Genomic DNA, 23944 nt, shown 5'->3' with positions numbered 1-23944 from the left:
AAAACAGTCTTCTTAGACTTACAGCTTTGGCAGCCTAACCATCACAGTTTCATTTTGCCAACCTTGGAAACTTTTTGTGCCATAGGAGAGAAAACTTCCTTTTTGTAGCTGTTTACTGAGAAGCCCACTCCAGATATATCAGTCACTTTTCCCTCTGTTCCCAAAACCACATTTCAAAGTTTGTGTCAATTATCGTTAAAGTAACCAAATACCAGAATGAAACTGAAGTCACAAAAATTAATTTTTTTTAAGTTTAGAAAGATCTAACTTCAAATATTAATAGTTTATTTTTGGGTGGTAGAGGAGTAAGTTTTATTCTTCATGCTCCCTAGATTTTAAATCTTTTACAGTGGCCCTCTGTTAGTTTTTATTTTGATAAACTTAAAAATATTTTTTATGTTAGTCACCATACAGTACTTCATTAGTTTTTGATGTAGTGTTTCATGATTCATTATTTGTGTAGAACAGCCAGTGCTCACTGCAACATGTGCTTAAAAAAATGTTAGAGAGTGTACAGAGGAGCGGGGGGGGGGGTGGTGCAAAGGGAGAGAGGGGGAGAAAGAAAAGCTCAAGCAGACTCCTTGTTGAGAACAGAGCCCAATAGGAGGCTTGATCTTGTGACCCTGAGATCATGACCTCAAGAACCCAAATCAAGAGTGGGATACTTGACTGAGTCACTGGCATGCTCCAAAAAAAAACTTTTTAAAGAAAGTGGATTTTGAAGCCTCAGATAGCATTCTATTTTTTCCAGAAATACCATTCTGTTTTTTCATCCTAACAGCAAAAAGGGCAGTCCATCCCTAAGAATACCAAGTTCTCCCCTAGTCTTTATTTTATTTATTTATTTGACAGAGAAATCACAAGAAGCAGAGAGGAAGAGAGAGGGGGGAAGCAGGCTCCTTGCTGAGCAGAGAGCCTGATGCGGAGCTCAATCCTGGGACCCCGAGATCATGACCTGAGCCGAAGGCAGTGGCTTAACCCACTGAGCCACCCAGGCTCCCCTCTTCTAATCTTCTTAGTGGGCTTTTATCTGTGTTCTTCTTTATCTAATGGCATGTGGAAGTGTGATAGGAAGGAATAAGCTGTTTTAAGACTTTGGAAAACATCTCAAGGATCCTCAATATTTTTATGTGAAGCACTAAGATTATGGGGCTGTATTTTTAATTCTAGGATGCAGATTTTTCAGTCTAACATCTCTGAATTTACTATGTAAAAAATTAGCTCTGAGAAATAATAATCAGACATTGAATGTTGCCCTTCCAAAGTATAAAATTTATTTAGTATATTGTTTGTGCAACCATCACTGTTATGTAAATTGAGAACATCTTCATGCAATAACGAAAGTAGTAATGTAGTACTTACTGCTTGACTCTTCTCTCTCCTCAGTGCCTGTCAATCTATATTCTGTCTCTGAATTTGCCTATTTTCTGACATGCAATGTAGTCTTTTGTGTATGGCTTCCTTCACTTGGCATATTTTCAAAGTTCCTATCAGTATTTCATTAATTTTTATAGCTAAATCCACTGTGTGGATGGACTTTTGGGTCCATGGACCCAAATGGATGGGTCCAGATGGACTTTTGGGGTATTTCTACTTATTGATTACTATGACTAATGATGCTATTAATATTCACGTACAAGTTTTTGTGTGAACATGTTTCAGGAATCTTTGGCTACCTATGTAGGAGTCCCATGGCAATCGTCTATTTTACCTTAAGAGGAACAGGCGTACTATTTGTTCCAAAGTGGTTGTATTTACTATCTTATAATCCCCAACAGTATATGAGGGATTGTAAGTATATGAGGGTTTCAATTTTTCAACACATTGTTGACACGTGCTACAGTATTTTTTTATTATAACCATCATAGTGGGTATAAAGTGATATCTCCTGGTTGTAATTTGCACTTCTCTGATGCCTGGGGATGGGAATCTTTTTATGTGCTCATTGGTTATTTCTGTACCCTCTTTGGTCAAAAGGTTTGAGTATGTATTTTTCCATTCTCTTTTTACTGGTTCTTTTTATTGATGAGTTATGAGTTCTTAACATATTCTGTATACAACTCTTACAGAATTTTCCAATTCTATTTTGTGGTTTGTCTTTTTACTTTCTTGACCCCGTCCTTCATGTATAAAAACATTTTGTTTCAATGTGAGATTTAAGAAATGAAACAGATGAATATAGAGGAAAGAAATTAACCATTTTTTATTTTAAAGCCCCATTTTTTTTTTTTGGTGTTACATTTAAGGTCACAAATGTTTACTGTTATCTTCTAAGAATTCTATAGTTTCAGCACTCTCATCCATTTTGAGTTAATTTTGGTGTATTGTGTGAACTAAGAACATCATTCTTTTTTATGTGGCTATCTAGTTATCCCAGTTTCATTTGTTGAAAATACTGTTCTTTCCCCATTGAATACTCTGGCACCCTTGTCAAATGGATGTATCTCACAATTGCAAGGGCTATGTTTTTCTAAAATCCATCTTAGAATTCGTGGAAACTTAAGTGTTCCAATACTTTATCAAATTTAATTCCCAAAATAAAAGCCCATGTTAATGTGCATTTTCTTTTGGGAAATGAAAAATCCATCTCCCTCAAATATTATGCCTCCTTAAATATCAATGTGATGAGAAACTATCAAATACATATATTTTCTTATGAAAGATCTATTAGTTTAAAGCTTGAAGGCTAACCCATAATCCTTATGTTTTTAGAAGTGAATGAAGATTGTTCCAAAAGTAGCCCTAGAACTATAATGAACATGAAGAAAATCCATTAATTCTACAAGTCAGGTTAAATTCTCCTGGAAGTTAGATTTAAGCACCAATGGGATTTTTTAAGATAGTTTAAAAGAATTTTAATTTTTAATAAAAAATGGGATTTTCAAAATCAAATTTAAAAATATATTGTATGGAATAGAATACAATAAGCACAAATATATGGGATCAACTTTAAAGTTTGAGAAATGTAAAAATCAAGTCTACTTTTGTAACAGCTTCGTATTAAATGTCCTGATAAGCCCCAGACAGCCACAGAATCTGAAGACAATGACTCACAAACGTACTGAGATTCGTTTAATAATTTTCAAAGATTTTTTTTTCCTGTAAAATGGCTTGTATTTCCACAGGTACAATAGTGAAGAAATAAACTTTTCAATTTGACATGAAATATAAAAGAAGAGTTTTACAAATATATCCGTAATATTTAACTGCTCATAACACTATACATGGTAAATATGACCACCCCTTAACTTCTAGACTATTTAATACAGAGAAACAATCGGTCATCTCAGCTAAAAAGAAATAATTTCCCTTTCATCAAGTTTATTTCTGTTTAGAAACAGTTAAGTACACCTGGAAAAATATTTGCTTTGTCCTATCTTCCTCTAGGGCTTCTTCATGAGGGCGAAAACTTGAGAGGATATAAGTTTTACTGAAAAGAAACACTGAACCTTCTTTTACTACTTTAGCGCTGCTTACATTCTTCTATAAAAAAAAAAAAATCCTGGAGTTGTCTCGTTGGCCTTTGGGTCATTAAGAAACGATAACAGAGCTCCGCTCTATTTCCAGCCCTGGAGAAAGAACTTCATACCCTCAGCCCATGAAGGCTAAACTAGGGGCTAGAAGATCGCCTGCCAAGGGAATGGAGATGGATCTGGCTTAAAATCAAGGTTCTGTGGTTTGCCTATCAGAAATTCCACTGTTACAAGGCAAAATTGCATGAAAATAACCAGCTTGTAGCCAGCATGAACAATGCCGTGATCACACATCCTTTCACACGGATCCAAAGCACAGAATGGCTAAAAAGTTGATCAAAATCCTAGACCGCAGGTAACAATTGTGAAACCTATGACAAAAGGAGAAAATATGCTCGCTTTAACTTTCAAAAGTGCCCAAATCACAATACTGAGCTCCCACCACACAGGTGTTTGAATTTTATGTAAGCAAAAATAAAGCAATTGAAGCTTTAGGAAGAGTTCTCAACTTTCCTAATACAGTATATGCAATTAACTTAAGCTTTCCCTATTGATACTGGAAAGGAATTCTATTACAATCATGTGTATGCCAGTTCCTGGCATATTTCTGCATCCAGATTCATTAGCCTCCTTCATGGAGCCCATCATTTTTCCAATGGCTTTCTCCTTTCTTTAAACCCTAACCCTGAAATTCTATAACCAGTTATATCACGTGGCTTCCCTGAGGCACAAAGGTACCAAACTCTATAATTAACTATTGAGGAATGATAAATATGCTATTTATATTAAAAGATTTTAATTCTTTTGGGCCACAGGTAGGGGGAGGGAACCCCAGAAAGTTTAATATTTACTCTGCCATGTGAACTATAGCCCTTTTTGCAAAAAGCGAAATCAAATAAGGGAAATACTGAGTTGCAGCATGCATGACCCGACAGCACCGATTATTAATTTAAAAAAATTCCGGACTAGAAAAATATTCAGAATTGTATCCCATCCACCCTTTTTTCTTTTAAAATAGTAAACTGACAACGGAAAAAGTTAACTACAGGAATACATCACTGGGTGTTTTTGTTTTTTTTTTTTTTTAAACTTCTGGTGACCTAGTCACCAAAGGCATTTTGGTCAGGCCAAGATCACAATAATCGATCGGCAGTTTCCTATGTGGACACCTGGGAGAGCAGGACTCACCCTTTAACGTAGCAAGCAAGATGAAAACAGAGGTAACCTTGGAGAAGTTACTTTTTCTAAATTGCATTTCTCCGTCGAGCTGGAGCTCTTTATTCTCACAAACTGAACTGCTCTCCACCTGGGAGGAAACTCCTTGGGTCAAATTCTAAGTGACTCTTATTAGAAGCGGCCAAGAGGAGCCTGGCATCTTTCTGCAGTCTTGCTCCTCTCTGCTGTTCCTTCCCCAGAGGGCAAGGGGACCTTACTTGGAGGTCACAGGAGACGCAATGTGGACGGGGGGCAGTGTACTGTTACTCCCCTTCAAAGAGCTTGGAATTTATTACTGCAAGTTCATCTTTTACTTTGTTATCTCCATTTACCAGAAGTAAACAACAACAAACATCTCACGTTGGAAAGTTATTTGGGGCCATGTGTTCGTTGCACGTCAACCTGCTAGACCCTGAACTATAACAGTCCTTGAAATGGGAGATTATAGCAGATTGTAACTTCCAGAAATGTTTCTGATGGGGAAAATCCAGCCCTGCTTAGAGGCAAGGCCGTTTACCATACAAGATGCTTTTAGGGTATCGAGACTCCTCCAGTCACCTTCTAGCCATACAGCAAGCAAAGGGACTGTTGCCGCTTCTGTCATTTTGTGGAGCCCAAAGGAGCACAAACTGAAAAGACACGCTAAGTGAAAGCTAATCCTTGGGGACAGAGACTACCTAAAACGGCATTTGATACATTACAACTTACTCTCCCTGCAGACAAAAAGAAAATGAAATTACCTACAGAATAGAGTAAGCTATCCAGAAGAGGACTGTTGCTGGATTTTCACATCACTTAAAAATTACCAAAACAAAAAAATCTCCTCAATGATAATCTCCTCTGAAAAGTAAAGCTTTTTTTTTTTTTTTTTAAACTGAGCTGAACTTTTTAGACATTAGGTCAAATAAGTAGCAGCAATCAAGGGTAATCTAATCACTTTCAGGAAGAAAGACCTTTACCATGGGTTAGAACAACTGAAAACAGGGCAACATATTTCCCAGGGGGCAAAGCATGGAAAGATATTCAAGTATGAACACAGTATGTGAAAATCCTATAAATTCTATACTCTTAAAAGGTTAAAATGCAGCATGGATGTTAGTTTAAATAAAACTTGCTGCATGTGGCAGGGCTCTGCTCTGCTTCAAGTCTATGAGCTGCGCTGCGCCTGTCTCCTGGCCTAGAAATCTTTACATTCTGGCAGCAGGGACACTATCTGTACCGAGGACGGAGAACGAGCATCACAGAATCACTCAAAATGAACAGAACTAACAGAAGGATGGTGGCGCTCATATGAAATTCTGATTTAATTATTCCTCAGTAAACACTCATTTGCTCTCTTGAAATCAGGAATTTCAAATTATCTCTGCAGATGTAGCACTTGGTGTTGTGTATATCTAATGATCCCATTTAAATTTAGTTTGATTTGCAAACATTTTCTAGACTTACAGGGCTCCGTACGCTGCAGGAGAAGGTGACAGATGGCAGGGAGCGAGCGAACCAAAACGCCTGATCCTTGTGAGCTGTTGCTTCGAGGCTCCCAGAATTTTGGCCGCCTTCAGGGACAAACACTTAGGAAACCCCAACAAGTGGTTTCTTAAAAGGTAAAACCTTATTTTTAATCCTAAATCCTAAACAATCCAGTAAGCAAAGAAACTTGATGGTATAGTAACCTAGGCCATACTGACTGCTGCAATAATCCCCCTTGATTATGGAATTTTTAAGAGTTGCTGCATTTTAATTAACCAAACCGTTCTGGCCATGCACGAGGCGTTATCAAGGACAAAACCAAAGGTGGAATAAAAAATTATGGAAATTTCTTTGAAATGCCAAGTTCTCAGATGACTGCGTAGATAAAGCCACTGAATTCCACCAAAGTAAAAACAAAACATGGCAGCAGAGGGATGTTCTCTTCCCCCCAAAAAAGAGAAAAATCCGAAAACCCCAGCTTTCAGAACAAGGCCTCCGCGCCTAAGGCCTCCTTGTCGTCCGTCACCCCATTGTACCCAGCGGCGGAGTGGGCGCCACTCAGCTCCCAGCTTCGGTCAAGGCTCCCGGTCCCCACCCAGGCCACGCAGCACGCAAGGGCCTACGAGGAGAGCCAATGCCTTTTGAATGAATTTCGTCTGCATTTGTAAAATAGGATTTCAAGTCTCGTCCAAGTTTACAAAGGAAAACCTCGTTTAAAAACCCAAGGTTAAAATAAAAGCATGGCCTTTTTAATCCAATTAGTACAAAGATAGGATGTTTGCATCAAGCATACTTCGATGACAATGCCGCGGTTCAGAGCATGCACCACGCCACTGCGGTCTTAAATTCCGGGCATGTCTCAGCGCCGTGACACCCCTCCCCCTTCGTGCCCTCCCCCGCCCCCCCCCCCAGCGTCAGGTCCCCCCTCCCCTTAATAAACAGCATTATAAAAAGGTAAAATCTAGAGTTAGTGGCAAAATCTTCACAGTAACTTGTTAATAAAGTCGCACACGGCTGTCGGGGCCATCAGTCCACGGGACCCTGGAAAATCAACTTGATGCAGTTCTGCTCCCCGACCAGCTGCGTGGCGCAGAACGGGCAGGCGGCGTGGAACGCGTGAGTCCCGTGAGGCAGGGGAATCTGGGACCAGTATTTGGCGGACTTCTCGGAGCACACGTGTCCGCAGGGGGTGAAAGCGTGCGTGGGGGGCCCGGCGTCCACGTAGAAGCCCGCCTCGCAGCCGAGCCAGAGCGGCACGTAGGGGCCCACAGTCCTGCACATGGGACACTCGCGCTCGTTGGCCTCCGTGTCGCTCCGGTGGCCCCAGTTGTGGTAGCCGTGCACGTGGCCGCAGCTGAGGTAGGCCCAGGGCTGCTTCTCCTCCACCACGTCCTTCCTGTTGATGCTGGGGAAGGCCAAGGTGTTGAGCCCCACGGGGCACTGCGGCCGCGCGGCGTTGATCTCCTGGCGCAGGGCTTCGATGTGCTTCTGCGTCGGGGTGTGGAACAGGCCGTCCGCCGTCCTCCAGAGGAGCGTGGCGCCGCACAGGTCGATGAGGGAGCCGTCCTGCAGGACGTTGGTCTCGCTTTCCACCTGCAACGAGGCGGACAGACAGGCCTGGTAGAAGCACCGTGCAGCCCCGTGCTCTAACATTCTTTCCTGAGTAAAGATTCGCGTGCAAGCGAGCCCGGGCACGCGGTTTCCCCGCGGCCTCCCTGAGAGGCTCCAGGAGGCTCTTCCTCCCTGAGCCCCGCCTGTTTCCTCACAGGGACCCGAAATGGAATAGGGGTGGGCCGTCCTCGCAAACCCTAAATGTTCAACTACTGCAGTGATTATTTTCACCAATCTTAGGTTTTCATTTTTCCTCCTCGTCAGTAACACTATGGCTCCTTGACCGCACGGGGGACAGGACGCGTCCCACCGGTCCAGCTGTGAAGATTCACCCTCCCTGTGACCACCGCGGACCCAGGTCCTTGTGGGACCCTGCGATAAGGACTGCAGTGGCCCAAAGGATGCCCGGTGATCTTTAGCTTCCCTCAATCTGTTGTTTGTTCTGTATTCCTATGATCTGGAGAAGCATTTGCCATTTGCCATTTTTTTTTTTTTAAGTTAAATTGAGTTAGCCAACGTATAGTACATACTTAATTTCAGACGTAGAGTTTAGTAATTCATCTGTTGCCTGTAACGCCCAGTGCTCCTCACATCACGTGCCCTCGTTGACGTCCGTCACCCTGCCTCCCCTCCCCCTCCCGTCCTCCTCCCGTCCAGCAACCCTGTTTGTTTCCTAGAGTTAAGAAGAGTCTCTGACTGTTTGCCTCCCTTTCTGACTTCTTTCCAGCAACTGCACTACTGGGTTTTTAACCCCAAAGCTACAAATGCAGTGATTTGAAGGGGCACCTGCCCCCCAATGTTTATAGCAGCAATGTCCACACTAGCCAGACTATGGAAAGAGCTCAGATGTCCATTGTCCGTTGCCAGAAGACTAGATAGAGATGTGGTGTGTGTACATACACGCACACACAGTGGACTGCTGGACATCAGAAAGGATGAAATTTTATCATTTATACTGATGTGGATGGAACTGGATGGTATTATGCTGAGTGAAGTAAGTCAGAGAAAGAGAAAGCCTTCACTTTAAAAAGGACGGCACGTAGTACACCAAGTGCTTACAAGTCTGATGAACAGCTGAGGTGAAGCTGTTAGACACGGCAGGCAGGAATCCAACCACCGCCTCCATGTGCCGGGTGTGCTCTAAGGCCTGGAGCTAATACAGCTTCTCTACCATCCTGCAGAGACGTCTTCTTCACTAGCAGGAGGCAGACATGCTGGAGCTATAAGCCAGTGAAGGTCCATAATGTGCTGCAACCATCACGTGAGGCCATGTCCCCAAAGGGGCTAGGAGCATGGACTTCGCAGCCCATGGCCTCCATGTGCACCCAGGCTCGGTCACGCACTAGCTCTAACCTGGGGCGGTTACCTCGGCTACCTGTGCATTGGTTCCCCCTTCTGTAAAACTGGACAAGAGGAGGGTGAGCATTAAATCATACAAAGAATGTTCTTAGAACCATGTCTGGCAGGGAGTAAGCATGATGCCGATGTTTGCTACTGTTAGTTTGATGACAGGAGGTCAGAAATGCTTTTTTAAAAAAAGATTGCCCTTGAAGAGAGATTTGAAAACATTGTTGTCAGCAACCAGTGGGTGGAAGGGAAGGTGGTCCAGAAAGAGGGAGGCAAGGCCAGACAGCAGGCACGCGGAGGGAGCTGCCCACACTCAGGTGACCAACAGTGGGCCTGGAGGTTCCTCTGGCCAGAGGAAAGGGAGGCAGTTTTCCACAGCTATAAAAGAACAGATCTATTTTTCCAAAAGATCACTTCAGAAGTGGGGAGGACGGACAGGATGGGTCCCATCTACTGCTTACAAGCAAGTTATCAACTTTTTAAAGCCCTGGTTTTCTCATCTGTCACTGGGAACCATGACAGTGATGTCATGAGGTTGCTCTGCGCACTGCCCGAGAGAGACTTACTGTGACTCACTTGGGAGGGTCGGTATGTGACGCTAGGGTTATTTTTATTTTTATTTATTTTATTTTATTTTATTTTATTTACAAGTAGGCAGTGAGGCAGGCAGAGAGAGAGAGGAGGAAGCAGGCTCTCTGCTAAGCAGAGAGCCCGATGCAGGGCTCGATCCTAGGACCCTGGGATCATGACCTGAGCCGAAGGCAGAGGCTTTAACCCATTGAGCCACCCAGGCGCCCCTAGGGTTATTTTTATAGCATCTAAAATTCAGCTAAGAGATGAATTTAGCTGAATTTACTAAGTTTTACAGAGCCAGTGTAGTTTAAATACCCCAGTATTATGTGATACATTATATATCCAGTATGGATCTGGTAGACCTAGCCTATAGTATGCTCATAAGAAACAGGATACAATTCAAAGTCTATTCACCTGATTATGGAGGGGGTTCAGCTCCTGAAGGGGCATTTCCCCCACATTTAATTAATTATATTGATCAAGGACAAAGCTTGCTGTGATGAGAAACATGGCAGTTGTTAACACATCAGTATGATCATTCACATTAAGCACTGATTATGGTATTAATCCGAAACCTTCTACCAGCACTAGTTCCACACCAAGAACAGGAGGCATCTACTACTTTTAAAATATTCTGAATTGCCAGCAGATCACATTAGTCTCCGTATTTCTGTGTTCGGTTGCAAACGTACAGGACTGCCAGAGCCCTATTCCCTAAATCTAATCTCCAGACAGACTACTTACCTCAATGCTACCAGTCACAGCTACAGAACCAGAGTCCGAAATAGAAACCTAAGCTCCCAGAATCAGCAGGTGTTCACCACAGATGAACCCTGGTTAACAAGAGGGGGCTGTAGGGGGGCTGGGTCCTCTCACTGACCATCCCCTGCCGGTGTTTCCCATAATGCAAGATCAGCTGCATAGAACTCAGAAACCTTTACACCATACACTATCAGTATAGCACAATCTGGGGAAGATCTGAGGGTCTCCTACAGGGACTGACTTTAAAATTAGTTGAGATTTAACACAACCCATGAACACAGGCTATTCTGGGAGTCGTTTCTTCTCAGGAGCATGTCCCCTCCCAGGACACACACAGCTGCCTGAGCTGGGTCACTGCACAATCACCGAGGATGGGCAAGAAGCTCATTCTAGAAATGTGCCCATTGAGAAAGACAAGCCCTTCTCGGACTCCAGTGAACACTTTCTATTTCCCAAGAAAGCAAATGCTCTGGTGTAAACTCTCCCAGGTGAGGGCCGGCTGGGGCTCCCCACAAGAGGATACCAAATGGCAACGTGGGAGTCTAGACTCTATCAGGGAGGACACGTTTTAATTCCATCTACTGCCACCTTCTCACTCTGGGACCCTGGGCAATATTTAACCTCTCGTGCCATACCTTCCTCATCCACAAAATGGGCAGGATTCCACTTCTCTGACAAAGCTGCCCAGATTTCATGACCTGAGGTCTCTGAAATGTTCACGTAGTGCCTGATCCAGCAACGACTTCTACTGATTTCTACTGTTGCCATCATCACGCCTGAGAACCAGTTCAGCCGACCCCGGTCAGTTTTGTATGAAGTTATCCAGTTATCAGAAACAAAGTTATTTGGAAAAACTGCTTTTACAGTCTGTTCCCTGTTTATAGTCTCTTGAGAAGTGTTTAAACAGACGTTATCGTATTTGCTCTGGTCTTTCTTGGAAAACACTTCTGTTTACTCAGCCAGGATGCCCTAATATTGGGCCTTGTTGTAAAAATGCAGAAGCTGTATTTGTAGTTCAGTAATGGTATGAAATATAAATAAAAATAACAGTTCCCTACGGAGAAACATCGAGTAGGGTCTAGCAAACCAGGTTAGTACTAAAGTCTCCCTCAACCCCCCCAACATCCCACCACTACCATCTTCTTTTTCTGGCTCAGTGAGACCTGTTACCATCTTGCTGAAAAATGCTAGATCACTCTATGCTTTTCTAGGGGGGGGAAGAAAACACTCATTCTCTCCTGTTCTAACTTCTACCCACCAATTAAAGAAAAGCACTGGAGCCGCAAGTGTACTCAGAAATGTCTGGCACTGTGCCACGCAGCCATGGCAAGATCACACACCGCCAACTTCCCATCTCAGGGCTTATAATTATTCTCCACAGAAGGAAAGAGTTAAAAAGCCAACTGCTTTAGGGCATTTGGGATAAGTAGGGATATTTATAGGAAAATATTAACATGTCAAGTCAATGCCCTCTATGAATGATTTCAAGTAAAAAGTTTTATGATTTTGGTGAATTACATAGGGAATTATGTATTAATTTCTTACAATGAACTGAAGGGAAAAAAGCTAACTTAATTATCTTTTAGTTCCAGAAAGTCTAGTAAATAATTCCATAATTCATAATTTTCACTAATTAGTCTTGGACAGCTCAGGATTTTTCCAAATTAGTAAAGTTTTACATGAAAAATAAGTATCTCCTTAAAGTGAATTTAAGTGGAATTTTGTAATGAAGCATATAATAAAGGATACACTATTAAGGTAGTAAGGAGGAAAAAGATAATTTTCTTCTACTATGGGAAAAGCTTTATCACGGAAGGAAATGAGCCCATGTCGTTAGCATTTTCAGGGGCTTAGGGAATTCTCATTCTTCTGGGTCAATGGTTCACAGCACTGTTACCTCCATAAAGGCTCTAGATTTCAGGGGACAAAAATGACAGTCCCTGAGCGAGGCTCTTGTAGTGTGGTACATTTTCCAGAGTGAAGACCACTCACCAGCTTTCCTCTTTGCTGGGCTGACCTGGTTTCTCGCAGGGTGTACACGTCTCCACAGACTGAGATTTCTCGCCAGACCCCAGGCTGGGACTCCTCAGTGAAGCCCCCTCGGGGATGCATCACGAGAACGCCATTAGTAGTGAGCCCATCCATGTGGCCGTCGGGGTTTTTCCATTTCGCTGCCTTTTCCTGGAGAGCATACCACAGAACAGAAAAAGCAGGCTAAGATTATGTTCAAAATGAAGGGATTCCAGAATCTCTTTAAAATATCCGGTACAGCAGAAGGAAGGAAAGTGATGAATTTTCATTTTCTATTTAAAGCTAATAATCAGAAGGATAAAATATGCAATTATTCTGATAACATGAAAGTGCTAAAATATATGAATGATTTATCATTGGATATGCATTCTATTCATCTTGGGAGCTTTAAAAAAAAAAAAAAAAGAACCTGATGCCTGAGCCCTTCCTTCAGAGGTTCTTTTCTATCCAACCCCGTTACCCCGGGGAGATTCTGGGAATCTACTATGTCTTCTTCGATTCTATTTGTACAATCCTTTTGCTTCTTAGGTATCAGCGCTTTACATGTAATCATTACCTGGGAAGTATACAGAAGGAAGGGGAAAAAAGGAGTTTTTATTAAACATGCAAAATTTTAAAAAATGTTACACTAACAAGTTGGGGCCAGTGTATCTTTATAAATATCAGTGTTTATATCCTCAAAGATGGAAGGTAAAGACAGCTTGCTATAAGGGCAGGACAAACACTCTTCGATGCCTGGGCGAGTGAGCTCTCTTTCTTGAAGACAGGGCTAGCTACTGCTCACATGACTCAGGAGTCTATTCTGATTAGGATAAGCCCTCTTGCCAGTGACTGAGTTCTGGCCAATGAGACATGAGTGGGTTTTCTAGGAGCCTTCCTGTAAGGCTCCTTTGCTCTAAAAAGAGAGATCAAGAAGAGGGAGTGACCTCAGCCTCCGAGCAGCATGGGTTATTCCTTTCTCCTTGCCCCTTGGATTTACAACTAATCAGACATCAATAGCCAAAAAAGAGCATGGCGGCGTGGCCTCCAGATCACCTGAGAGCCATACGTCCATGCCCCTCAAAGTGGGTAGACTGCCTCACAGAAGAGGCAGTGGAGGGGAGTTGCTGGGGAGTCAGAGGTGACAAAGGCAGTGGCTGGTGGGCAGGGGGATAGCGTGGCCTTTTCTGACAAAGGAGGTGGAGGGTGAAGGAGGTTGGGGGAGGTCTGCCCCATGCATGTTCTATAGCTGGAAGAACCCACTGCTGTCTCTGAGGAAAGACTGCAGTGAGTTGGGGGAGGCAAGTAAGGCAAAGAGAACTTCAGAGAACTGTCTCCTACTGTCTGCCCCAGGGTTCTGGTCCATGCACTGCTGGGAGGCTCCCCTCACCCCATCTCTTGCTCCAACTTGAGGATCCCCCCTACCAGGCTGTGGGCACATCAAAGTCTCAAGAACTAAGTACACACCTCCCCCAGCTCTGTTGCACCCCCCATTCCTTTTCCCTTGACACCCACTTCCAACCTCTGTGAAGTCTGCCCCCACACTCTTAAGAGAAACCAAAAATTTGTGCTATAGTGCTATCTTTGAAAAATAAAGGAAAGGCTCCTAACTACCAACATGTTGAACTGTTAGAATCAAAGTAAATCGAACCTTGCTGAAACAGGGTGTTCCCTACTTTAAATGTGAAGACAGAGGCACTTTTAATCAAACATCAAGGAAAAAATCACATCACAAAAAGAAAATGACAGTTTTCCAGCAACTGAACCCAAAGACCTGGTATATTACAATCTAATGGATAAAGAATTCAAAAGAGCTGCTATGAAGAAATTTAATGAGCTACAAGAAAACTCAGGCAATACAATGACCTCAGAAATATAATTGACAAACAGAAGGAATACTTTACCAAAGGCACCAAAATTCTAAAAAAGAACCAAACAAAAGAACTCAATAAATGACATGAGGAATGCATTAGAACGCACTGGAAATAGAGCAGATCAGGTGGAAGAGAGAATTAGTTAAGATGGAAGAAAGGAACAGAGAAATGTTTCAGATGGAAGGGAGGAGAGAATTAAGATTTAAGAAGTGAAGAAACACTACAAGAGCTAGCAGACTCCATCAGAAAAGCCAACATAAGAATAATGAATCTTCCAGAGGGAGAAGCAAGGGGAAAAGGGACAAACAGCACACTTAAAGAAATAACTCTTGAGAACCTTTAAAACTTGGGGAAAAGAACTGGATATACAAAGTCCATGAAGCCAAAAGCCCATCTTATTATCTCAATGCAAGACTTTCTCCAAGACACATTATATTAAAACTATTAAAAAGCCAATGATAAAATTTTAAAGGCAGCTAGGGCAAGAAAAGATAGTAGCTTGCAAAGGAATCCCCATCAGGCTATAAAATTTCTCAGATTAAAAACTGCCAGCCAAGAATATTCTACCCAGTAAAGTTATGCTTTGGATATGAAGGAGAATTAAAGGCTTTCCCAAACAAGGGCTGAGGGAGTTCACCATTCCTAGATCTGCCTTATATAAATGCTGAAAGGAGCTCTTCAAGCTGAAATGAAAAGACAGAGGGACACAAAACTCTGATTAAGGTGACAGAATCAGGAACGGCAACTCTTTGTAAGAGTATACTAAACTCTATAATGATAGCACAAAGTTTAAAGGTGAAGAGCATTAAAAATACCTATAATAAATAGTAAAAATATCTACAGCTACTACAACGTGGTAACAAGATCACAGCATAAAAAGACAGTTTGTGACATCAAAAACATAAAAGGAAAAGAGTAAAAGGAATCTTCATAGGCAAAAGAAGAGAAATGGCTCTCAGCAGAAAAAGGACTATTTTATCTATGAGTTGTTTTATGTAAACTTCATGAAAACTCCAAAGCAAAAATCTAGAGCAGAGACTCAGAACATTAAAAGCAGGGAAAACTGAGCAAAAAGCACCATGGAAAACCACCAACGTACAGAAGTAGGTAGAAATGGAAGGAAAAAAGAAACAATGGAGAGACAAAATAACCAGAAGGAAAAAGAGAAAATGACAGTGGTGAGTCCTTACATATCAATAATCACACCAACTGCAAATGCACTGAACTCACCAAAAGGCATAGAGTGGTTGGATGGATTAAAAACAACAACAAAAGACCCAACTATATGCTGTCCTACAGGAGATTCATCTCCAGTTTAAAGATACACATAGGCTCAAAATGAAAGGATGGAAGATGATATTATGAACAAAAAGAATATAAAGGAAGGCTGGTATAGTCAAATTTGTATAGGACAAAATAGATTTTAAGCCAAAAAGGGTAATAAGAGACAAAGTCATTACATAATCATAAAAGGGTCAGTATATTAAGAAAATATAATGATTATAAATATATATATGTGCCCAACATCCAAACACCAAATTATATTAAGAAAATAATAACCAATCTAAAAGAAAAATGGACTATGACATAATAATTGTAGGAGACTTCAATACCCCACTGTCAGCAACGAATAGATTTTTCAGAAAGAAAATCAACAAGGAAACACTGGAACTGAACCACACTTTAGAACAAGCAGACTTAATAGACCTGTACAGAACATTCTACCCAACAGTAGCAGAACATATTTTTCTCAAGTGCACTGAAACATTCTCTAGGAGAGACAGGATAGGCCACAAAACAAATTTAGTAAGTTTAAGAAGACTAAAATCGTATCAACTATCTTCCCTGATCACAGTGGTATGAACTAGAAAGTGACAATCAAAGAGAAGTGAGATCTGCAAAAATGTGAAAACTAAAAAAACCCCCTTTTAAATAACCATTGGGTCAAAGAAGAAATCAAAAGGGGAAAAATTATCTTGAAACAATTGAAAATGAAAACACAACATCAAATATTGTGGGTTACAACAAAAGAAGTTCTGAGAATCTTACAGCAATAAACATGCATATTAAGAAGTTAGAAAAGTCTAGGGGAGCCTGGGTGGCTCAGTCGTTGGGCGTCTGCTTTCGGCTTGGGTCATGATTTCAGGGTCCTGGGATCGAGCCCCACGTCAGGCTCCCTGCTCAGTGGGAGGCGTGCTTCTCCCTCTCCCACTCCACCTGTTTGTGTTCCTTCTCTCACTGTCTCTCTCTGTCAAATAAATAAATAAAATCTTAAAAAAAAAAAAGAAATTAGAAAAGTCTCAAACAAGCTAACTTTAATCTAATTTTATACTTCAAGGAACTAGAAAAAGAAGAATAAGGCAATCTCAAAGTTAGCAGAAATAAGGATTGAGGCAGAAATAAATGAACTAGACACCAGAAAAACAACAGAAAAGATTAATGAAACTAAGAACTGTTCTTCAAAAAGATAAACAAAATTGACAAACCTTTAGCTAAACCAGGAAAAAAGAAGACCCAAAATTAGGTATGAGAGAGGAAACATTATACCTGGTATTATAGACATACACAGAATGATGAAAGACAGCTAGAATGTAGAAGAAAAGAAACATTTCCCAGAAACACACATCAACCAAGAGTAAATAAGGAAGAGTCAGAAAATCTGAACAGCCCAGTAATGAGTAAAGAGATCCAATCAGTAATTTAAACAAAATCCCAAGAAACTCCAGGACCAGACAGCTTCAACTAGAGAATTCTACCAAACATTTAAAGAAGAATTAACACCAATCCTCTTCAAACTCTTCCAAAATGTTGAGGAGGAAGGAACATTTACAAACTCATTCCTTTGATACCAAAACCAGATAAAGATACTACAAGAAAATTATAGACCAATATCCCTGATATATATAGATGTAAAATTTCTCAAGAAAATATGAACAAATTCAAAAACGCATTAAAAGGATTATACACCATGAGCAAGTGAGACTTTCCCTGGGATGCAAGGAGGGTTCAAAGTATGCAAATCAATAAATGTAATACATCATATCAAGAAAATGAAAGATAATCACATGATCATCTCAATAGCCACAGAAAGAGCATTTGACAAAATACAACATCCTTACAGAATAAAAACCCTTAACAGATTGGCTACAGAAGGAATATACCTCAACATAATCAAGTTCACATATGACAAACCTGCAGCTAAGTTTCCTCTAAGATCAGAAAGACAAGGATGCCCACGCTCACCGTTCCTACTCAATATAGTGCTACATGTCCTAGCCAGAGCAATTAGGCAAGATAAATAAATACATGGCATACAAATTGGAAAGAAAGAAGTAAAACTATTGCTTAGCACTCTTTGCTAATGATATGATCTTACATATTGAGAATTGCAAAGAATCAGTCAAAAAGCTGTTGGAATTAACGTTTTCAGGAAAGTGGCAGGACGCAAAACCAACACAGAGAAGTAAGTTGCATTCCTTTACACTAATGAGGAAGCATTTGAAAAAGGCCTAAAGAAAACTATTCCACTCACAACACCATCAAGAACAGTAAAATACTTAGGAATAAATTTCACCAAGGACATGAAAGATCTGTACAATGAAAAGTACAGACTTTGCTGAAAGAAACTGAAGGCACAGACAAATGGGAAGATAGCTGAATCAGAAGAATATTGTTAAAACGGCCATACTACCCAAATCCATCTACAGATTCAGCACAATCTCCATCAAAATATTAAGAGAATTCCCTACAGAAATAAAAGAAATAATCCTAAACTTTGTGTGCAACCAGGAAAGACCCCAAATAGCCAAAAAATTAAAAACAACTACCACATTATCCAGCATTTCCACTTTAGGGCACACACTCAAAGGAAATGAAGACACGATTTCAAGGAGATACAGGCACTCCCATGTTTATTGCATTATTCTCAACAGCCAAGATATGAAAGGCCACCCCAATGCCCATCAATGAATGAACAGATTAAAAAAAAAGACACTGTAAATACTATTTACCCGCAAGAAAGGAGGATCTCCTTCCATTTGCAACAAGGTGGGTGGACCCTGAGCACATTATGCTAAGCAAGTCAGAGAAAAATTGTATCACGTGTATGTGGAATCTTAAAAAGTTAAGCCTATGAAAAACAGAGTAAAATGACAGTTATCAGGGATGGGATGGGGGAGGGGGTGTACAGGGAGAGAGTGGTAAGACTGATGGTGTTTAAGGGTTCAAGCTTGTAATGAGCAGTGCATCAGCCACAGAGATCTAATGCACCACGTTATGAATATAGCTCATATTATTGTACTCCAGTTGTGCAATGTGGTAAATAATCCAATACTAGCAATCATTTTGCAACACATAGAAAATCATGGTAACATGGCTGTACACCTTATACTTACACAAGTAAGTATAAAACTGAACAAATTTGACATGTAATGTTACATGTCAAATTTATTCAATTATGAAAAGTAAATTAAAAAAATAAAAGGGTGGCTCAGTCTGTTAGCGTCTGCCTTTGGTTCAGGTCATGATCCTGGGGTCCTGGGATCAAGCCCCTGGTCGGGCTTCCTGTTTAGTGGGAGCCTGCTTCTCCCTCTGCCCCTCCCCATTTGTGCGCTCTCTCTCCCTCTCTGTCAAATAAATAAATAAAATCTTAAAAACCCCACCAATATAAAGAGATAAGGAAGAAACAGTGCTTCTGCCGCCTCTTCTTCAGCTGAAGTCGCCATGTGGCAGGGGTGCATGGAAGTGTGGGAGCCATCTCTCATCCCTAAGGCAGTTTGAGGAAGCAGATCTGCCTGGGGACATGGGGGCAAGATAGAACAAACTTGCTTCCTTGGATGTCACACAACCATTGCATTACCCAGGCCTCGGCCTGTCTTCCTTGGAGCATCTTGTTACAGAAATAATACATTCTTGTTATCGTTTAGGCCATCAAAAAAAAAAAAAAGATTTTATTTATTTATTTGAGAGAGAGACAGAGAGAGTGTGTGGGTGTGTATTCAAGCAGAGATAAAGGGGCAGAGGGGAAAGCAGACCTCCTTCTTGAGCAAGGAGCCCATTGTGGGACTCCATCCCATGAATCTCGGAGAATGACCTGAGTGGAAGGCAGATGCTTAACTGACTAAGCCACCCAGGTGCCCCTGTTTAGGCCATTTTTAAAAGGCCATTTTGAATGTTCTATTTTTTTTCCCCTGCAAAAACATACTGATTGAAAAAAAAAAAGAAGAAGAACTATATTACAATTGTATATTCACTAAAACTTCTGGGTTTCATTTACTTGGAAGCCTCACAGAGTCAGAAGTTTTTAATCTGTTTTGTTCCCTGTGCTATCACATCTATGACACCTGACGTGGGACACAACCCAATGAAAATTTTCTGAATGAAAGAATGTCACTTTTTCCTTTGAACTCTATGTAGATTTGACTATTTATTTTCTCCCACTGAAATAAACCCCTTAAATCTACTATAAATATATTCATAGACATTTAAAAAAAGCAATTACTGTACATGCACTTAATACAGCAAATGTAACAAGTATCAGGTAATGACGTAGTTATATTTAGATTCTTAATAACAACCTTTCAAGCTCTACATCTGAAAATTAAAATCTCCAAATCTAAGCAGAGGCACCGTGGAAAGCAAATCTTTGGCTACAATTAAATGTTATATCTGATGATAATGGGTGTTTTTCTTGAAACAGTGTCTTCAGTAATAGTACTTACTCCAAGAAATATGTTTTTGGAAGAGTCAAATCCGGCTGCGAATATCCGTGCGGTGTAAGGTTCATTCCTGTCGCAGACAATCCTGCAGGCAAACCGGGAGATGGTACTTTGTGTAATCTGGGCCTCATCGTTGTTCTGACTGCCAGAAATTGTGTCTGTAACAACGAAGTCGATAGGGCTTTCTGTTGATCTGCCCACCTAAATAAATCAAATGTACTCATGACTTGTCTGAAAAAGATGTCACCATATTTGGTTCACATGGAATGAGTGTTCAGGATCCCTTTAACATTTATTATTTCTGCTCTGAGGGTAAGAATTTAATGAAAAAAAAAATTCAGTTCTGTTCCTTTTCTTGTTTAAGGGAGATATTAGAGTAACCAATCATCAGATTTTTAAATATTAAGAGAAGAGCTAAATTTTTTATTCTGGAGAAAACATTAGATCTTGCTTCCTCCTACCCCCCCAACAGATTGTATCTCTTAAATTAGGTGAAAACATTACTTTAACACAGCAAATTACTCTCTACCCCACTCAACTTGCCCCCCATTTCCAGATGGAAAAAGCCAAGATTTTAAAGAAAGCCAAGAAACAAAGGAATTCCTGCCCAGCAGCAGGGGTTGGTTTTCCACACTAAGTACGTCTACCAGTGACTCATGGCACAGAGCAAGCACAGCCCTGACCCAGACACAGATCAAATGCCTGTTGCCATTATTCAGTATAAATGAAAATGATGTAAAGGGAAATACAAGTCAGTCCAGAGTTTGGGATGCAGTCAGATGAAAGGTTCAAAAAGCTGGTCTTAACATTTCAATTTTGGATTGAAAAAAGAAAATCTCTTTTGGGAAAGTCTAAAAACCTGCCAATATTATCTTGACTTACTTCCTTTGGTAAGATTAAATGCTTCCAGAAAGAATATATTTCATTTGGGAGAGCTTGAAGTTCTTAAAAAAAAAAAGGTGTTTATACTCAGTAAATTCAGTAAGATAGGTACTGCTCTGTCCTGTGAACTAGGAATGTTTACAAATGCAAAATCCTCAAGATAGAATATCAAAACATTTTGTAATGTTGTTTATGAATCTCTGACCAGAAAACAATGACACATATTATTTATATACCATTGAGACGTTTCAAATTAAAATCATTTATATGTAAACAAATCATTTCTCACTAAATAGGACATCACTGTTCTTTCCTAACACTAGTGACTTTGATTCCGCAGCTGATTAGGGGAGGGACAAAGGGAGCCCCCAGACAGACGTGTATGCAGAAGACCCCCAAAAGTTAATTTCTCAGGTATCTTAATCCTGATCACCAAATTCTATCTAAAATATGAGACGTAATATATTTTTCATCCAAAGAGGGAAGAGTGAAAAAATATATATTATCTTGCATCATTTAAGTCGAACTATTGCCTTTCCAGAAAATTATTAACTTTCTTTTGTAAGCTCACACATTTTCATGCACAGATTATCTCTATTAAGGCAACAGACAACAGACATCTCTTCTCTCTCTCTCTTTTTTTTACAACTCTAAATTTTTTGCCCTAATGAAATGTGCCTGGAATAAAGTAGACTTCTGGGTTCACTGAAACTCATTGATGTGAAAAGATGCACATTGACTGAATGTATGTGTTTCAGGCTTAGAAAACATAGAACTTGTTAAAAAATGCAACATAAAATCTAAATTAAAAGATTATTAATCTTATACAAACCATCTTTCTAAGGTTGGGTCTTCCCTTGGCTAGATTCACTGAAAAGCTGGTTATGTGACTCAGAAGCTCTGATTCAGTCTGTTTTTTTATTTTTTAAATTTTTTTAAATTTTTTATTTTTTTTAAAGCTATTCTCTTAGCTACTTTGAGGCGTACAATACAGTATTATTAACTGTAATCACCATGCTGTACATTAGATCCCCAGAACCTATTCATCTTACAGCAGGAAGTTTGTACTCTGTGACCAACACCTCTCTATCTTCCCCCTCCCCTCAGCTCCTGGTAACTCCCATGCTAGTCTCTGCTTCTACAGTTTTGGCTTTGTTGCTTGGATTCCACATATAAGTGATACACAGTATTTTTCTTTGAGTTATTTCACTTTAAAGAGATTTTTTAAACTAGAAAGTAACAAATACTTAATGTAAAATATTTCACAAATACAGAAAAAAAAATACCATAAAAGCTTCTCTAAACTCAGGAATCAACTTGTCCTGAACTGCTAAGCTTAGGAGTGAAATGTGGAAAGTTCTACAATTGCCTAGCGCTCTCACAAAGACAAAGTCCCTGACATAACTTCTGTCACCTCCACAGAAGACGACGAAGTCTCTTCAAGCTCTGTTAGAAGCACAAAGCTAAGACCATGCTCGAGTAGAATGTCACACAACTGTTACTGTCTACAAAGATTACTCTCTTCGGGCAAGGCCATGTTGCTTTCATCCCAGTGTATTAAATGAATGTCTTGATGAGTTAACGGAAATGGGCTATAACGCATGACATTTTAGTCCAACCGGAACATACTGCTAGGATCAATTATTGAAAGTCATGATACTTATCTGACTGGTCATGTTCAATTGGTTTATCAATTCACTTCCCCTTAAATCTAACCTGTGGTGTGCCACCAGTATAATTTTATACTTTTGCATACAAACCTCATGTTCTTTTTGCCAGAAAAAAAAAAAGTAAGCTACTTTCCTACTGAAAACTCACCCGGTGTGCAAAACTTGGAACCCATCCTTTTTGGTACTGGATCAACTCTACATCATCTTAAGGGCGGTCATGTAGACAAAGAAAGATGGTTCTGAATTCTGTCTGGTGATCATTCAGTGCTGATTCTCATAGAGTAGCCTGAAGGAGGATTTTACTGACACCACATGCATATATGAGAAGAGTTTGGGTTTGTCTGGTTATCAGTCCAATTCAGTGCAGGTAAGATGGCACAGAAACACCTGAAAGGGCCTCCCTCACCTTTCCTGGACCAATGGTACTCCCACCCCTGCGTCCGTAACCTTATTTCCTAACTTCCTTCCAATGACAAGGAGGAAATATCGCTGCTCCTACCCAAGACCAATCTTTCTGCTGATGCCTGGGGTCTCAGTATTCTTCCCTTCCCAAGGATTCTGCTCCTGACGCTATCCCTTCTCTCTCCCGAATCATCCACTTCTCTCTCCCTCCTACTAGATCTTAGCATCGGCTATCAAACACATTCTAGAGCTTCTCAAACTCTGTGACTCTGCGGGGGTGGGGGGTGGTGGCGTTTGAAAGGACCAATTTGTTTTTTAAATTTCAGCCTGTCACTGATACATTTTAAAAGTACAATCAAAATGAGTATCAGGAAAACGATCACCTGCTTGGAGGCTTCAGGTACTATAAAAAGTGCTGTACGTTTCCAAACTCCTCCTCGCCATTTGCCACCCAGCTCACGCTGTGCTGTTAACAGACACTTGGCCGCCCAGTTGGGGATACTCCAACAGCATTGTTCTAGACTAGTCTCTCACCTTAAAAAACACATTCCTTCCCTTGCAAACGTCCGCAAGCTACAGGCCCATTTCTCTGATTCACGTAGTGGCAATACTTCTTGAAAAAAATCTGTCACTAGTTACTACCCTCCCATTGCCTTACTCATGCCCTTCACTTCTCTCCTCAGCCAGCCCCACGGGGTGTTTCTACCCCAGAGCCCCACTGACACCACTCTCGCACAGGTTTCCAGGGCATGTAGCTGGTATCCTGGCATATCTGTACCTGGTATTAGAATAATGAAACTCTTACAGGCTAGTTGGCAAAGAGACCCCTTCCCTGCACTTTCTGTTCTCTTCCTATGTAATACCATCAAATTCCATTATTAGCCAAAAAGCCCTGATCGCTACCCAGAACTTCAATGACCACTTGGGAGTCTAATAAGCAT

The 23944-nt window shown here is 40.7% G+C and overlaps 1 protein-coding gene across 4 annotated transcripts in view; it reads right to left on the bottom strand.

Moving 5' to 3' along the window:
* Positions 1–3059: 3059 nt before the first annotated feature.
* PELI2 (pellino E3 ubiquitin protein ligase family member 2) overlaps positions 3060–23944 on the bottom strand; it is a 183859-nt gene continuing 162974 nt past the window's right edge. For 3 of the 4 annotated variants that reach the window (XM_032344301.1, XM_032344302.1, XM_032344305.1), the window contains 3 exons: positions 20053–20250; positions 12441–12629; positions 3060–7748 (listed from right to left, as the gene is read on the bottom strand). In XM_032344301.1, the coding sequence (XP_032200192.1) occupies positions 7182–7748; positions 12441–12629; positions 20053–20250 (954 nt within the window). In that variant the 3' untranslated portion in view covers positions 3060–7181. The remainder of the gene's footprint in view (positions 7749–12440; positions 12630–20052; positions 20251–23944) is intronic. The other variant, XM_032344303.1, reaches the window with a different exon arrangement.

This window comes from Mustela erminea, chromosome 5, assembly GCF_009829155.1.
Source record: "Mustela erminea isolate mMusErm1 chromosome 5, mMusErm1.Pri, whole genome shotgun sequence".
In the NCBI taxonomy this organism is placed as follows: Eukaryota; Metazoa; Chordata; class Mammalia; order Carnivora; family Mustelidae; genus Mustela; species Mustela erminea.
Note: the sequence above shows the minus strand (reverse complement) of the source record. Positions and strands in the feature narration are given on the sequence as shown.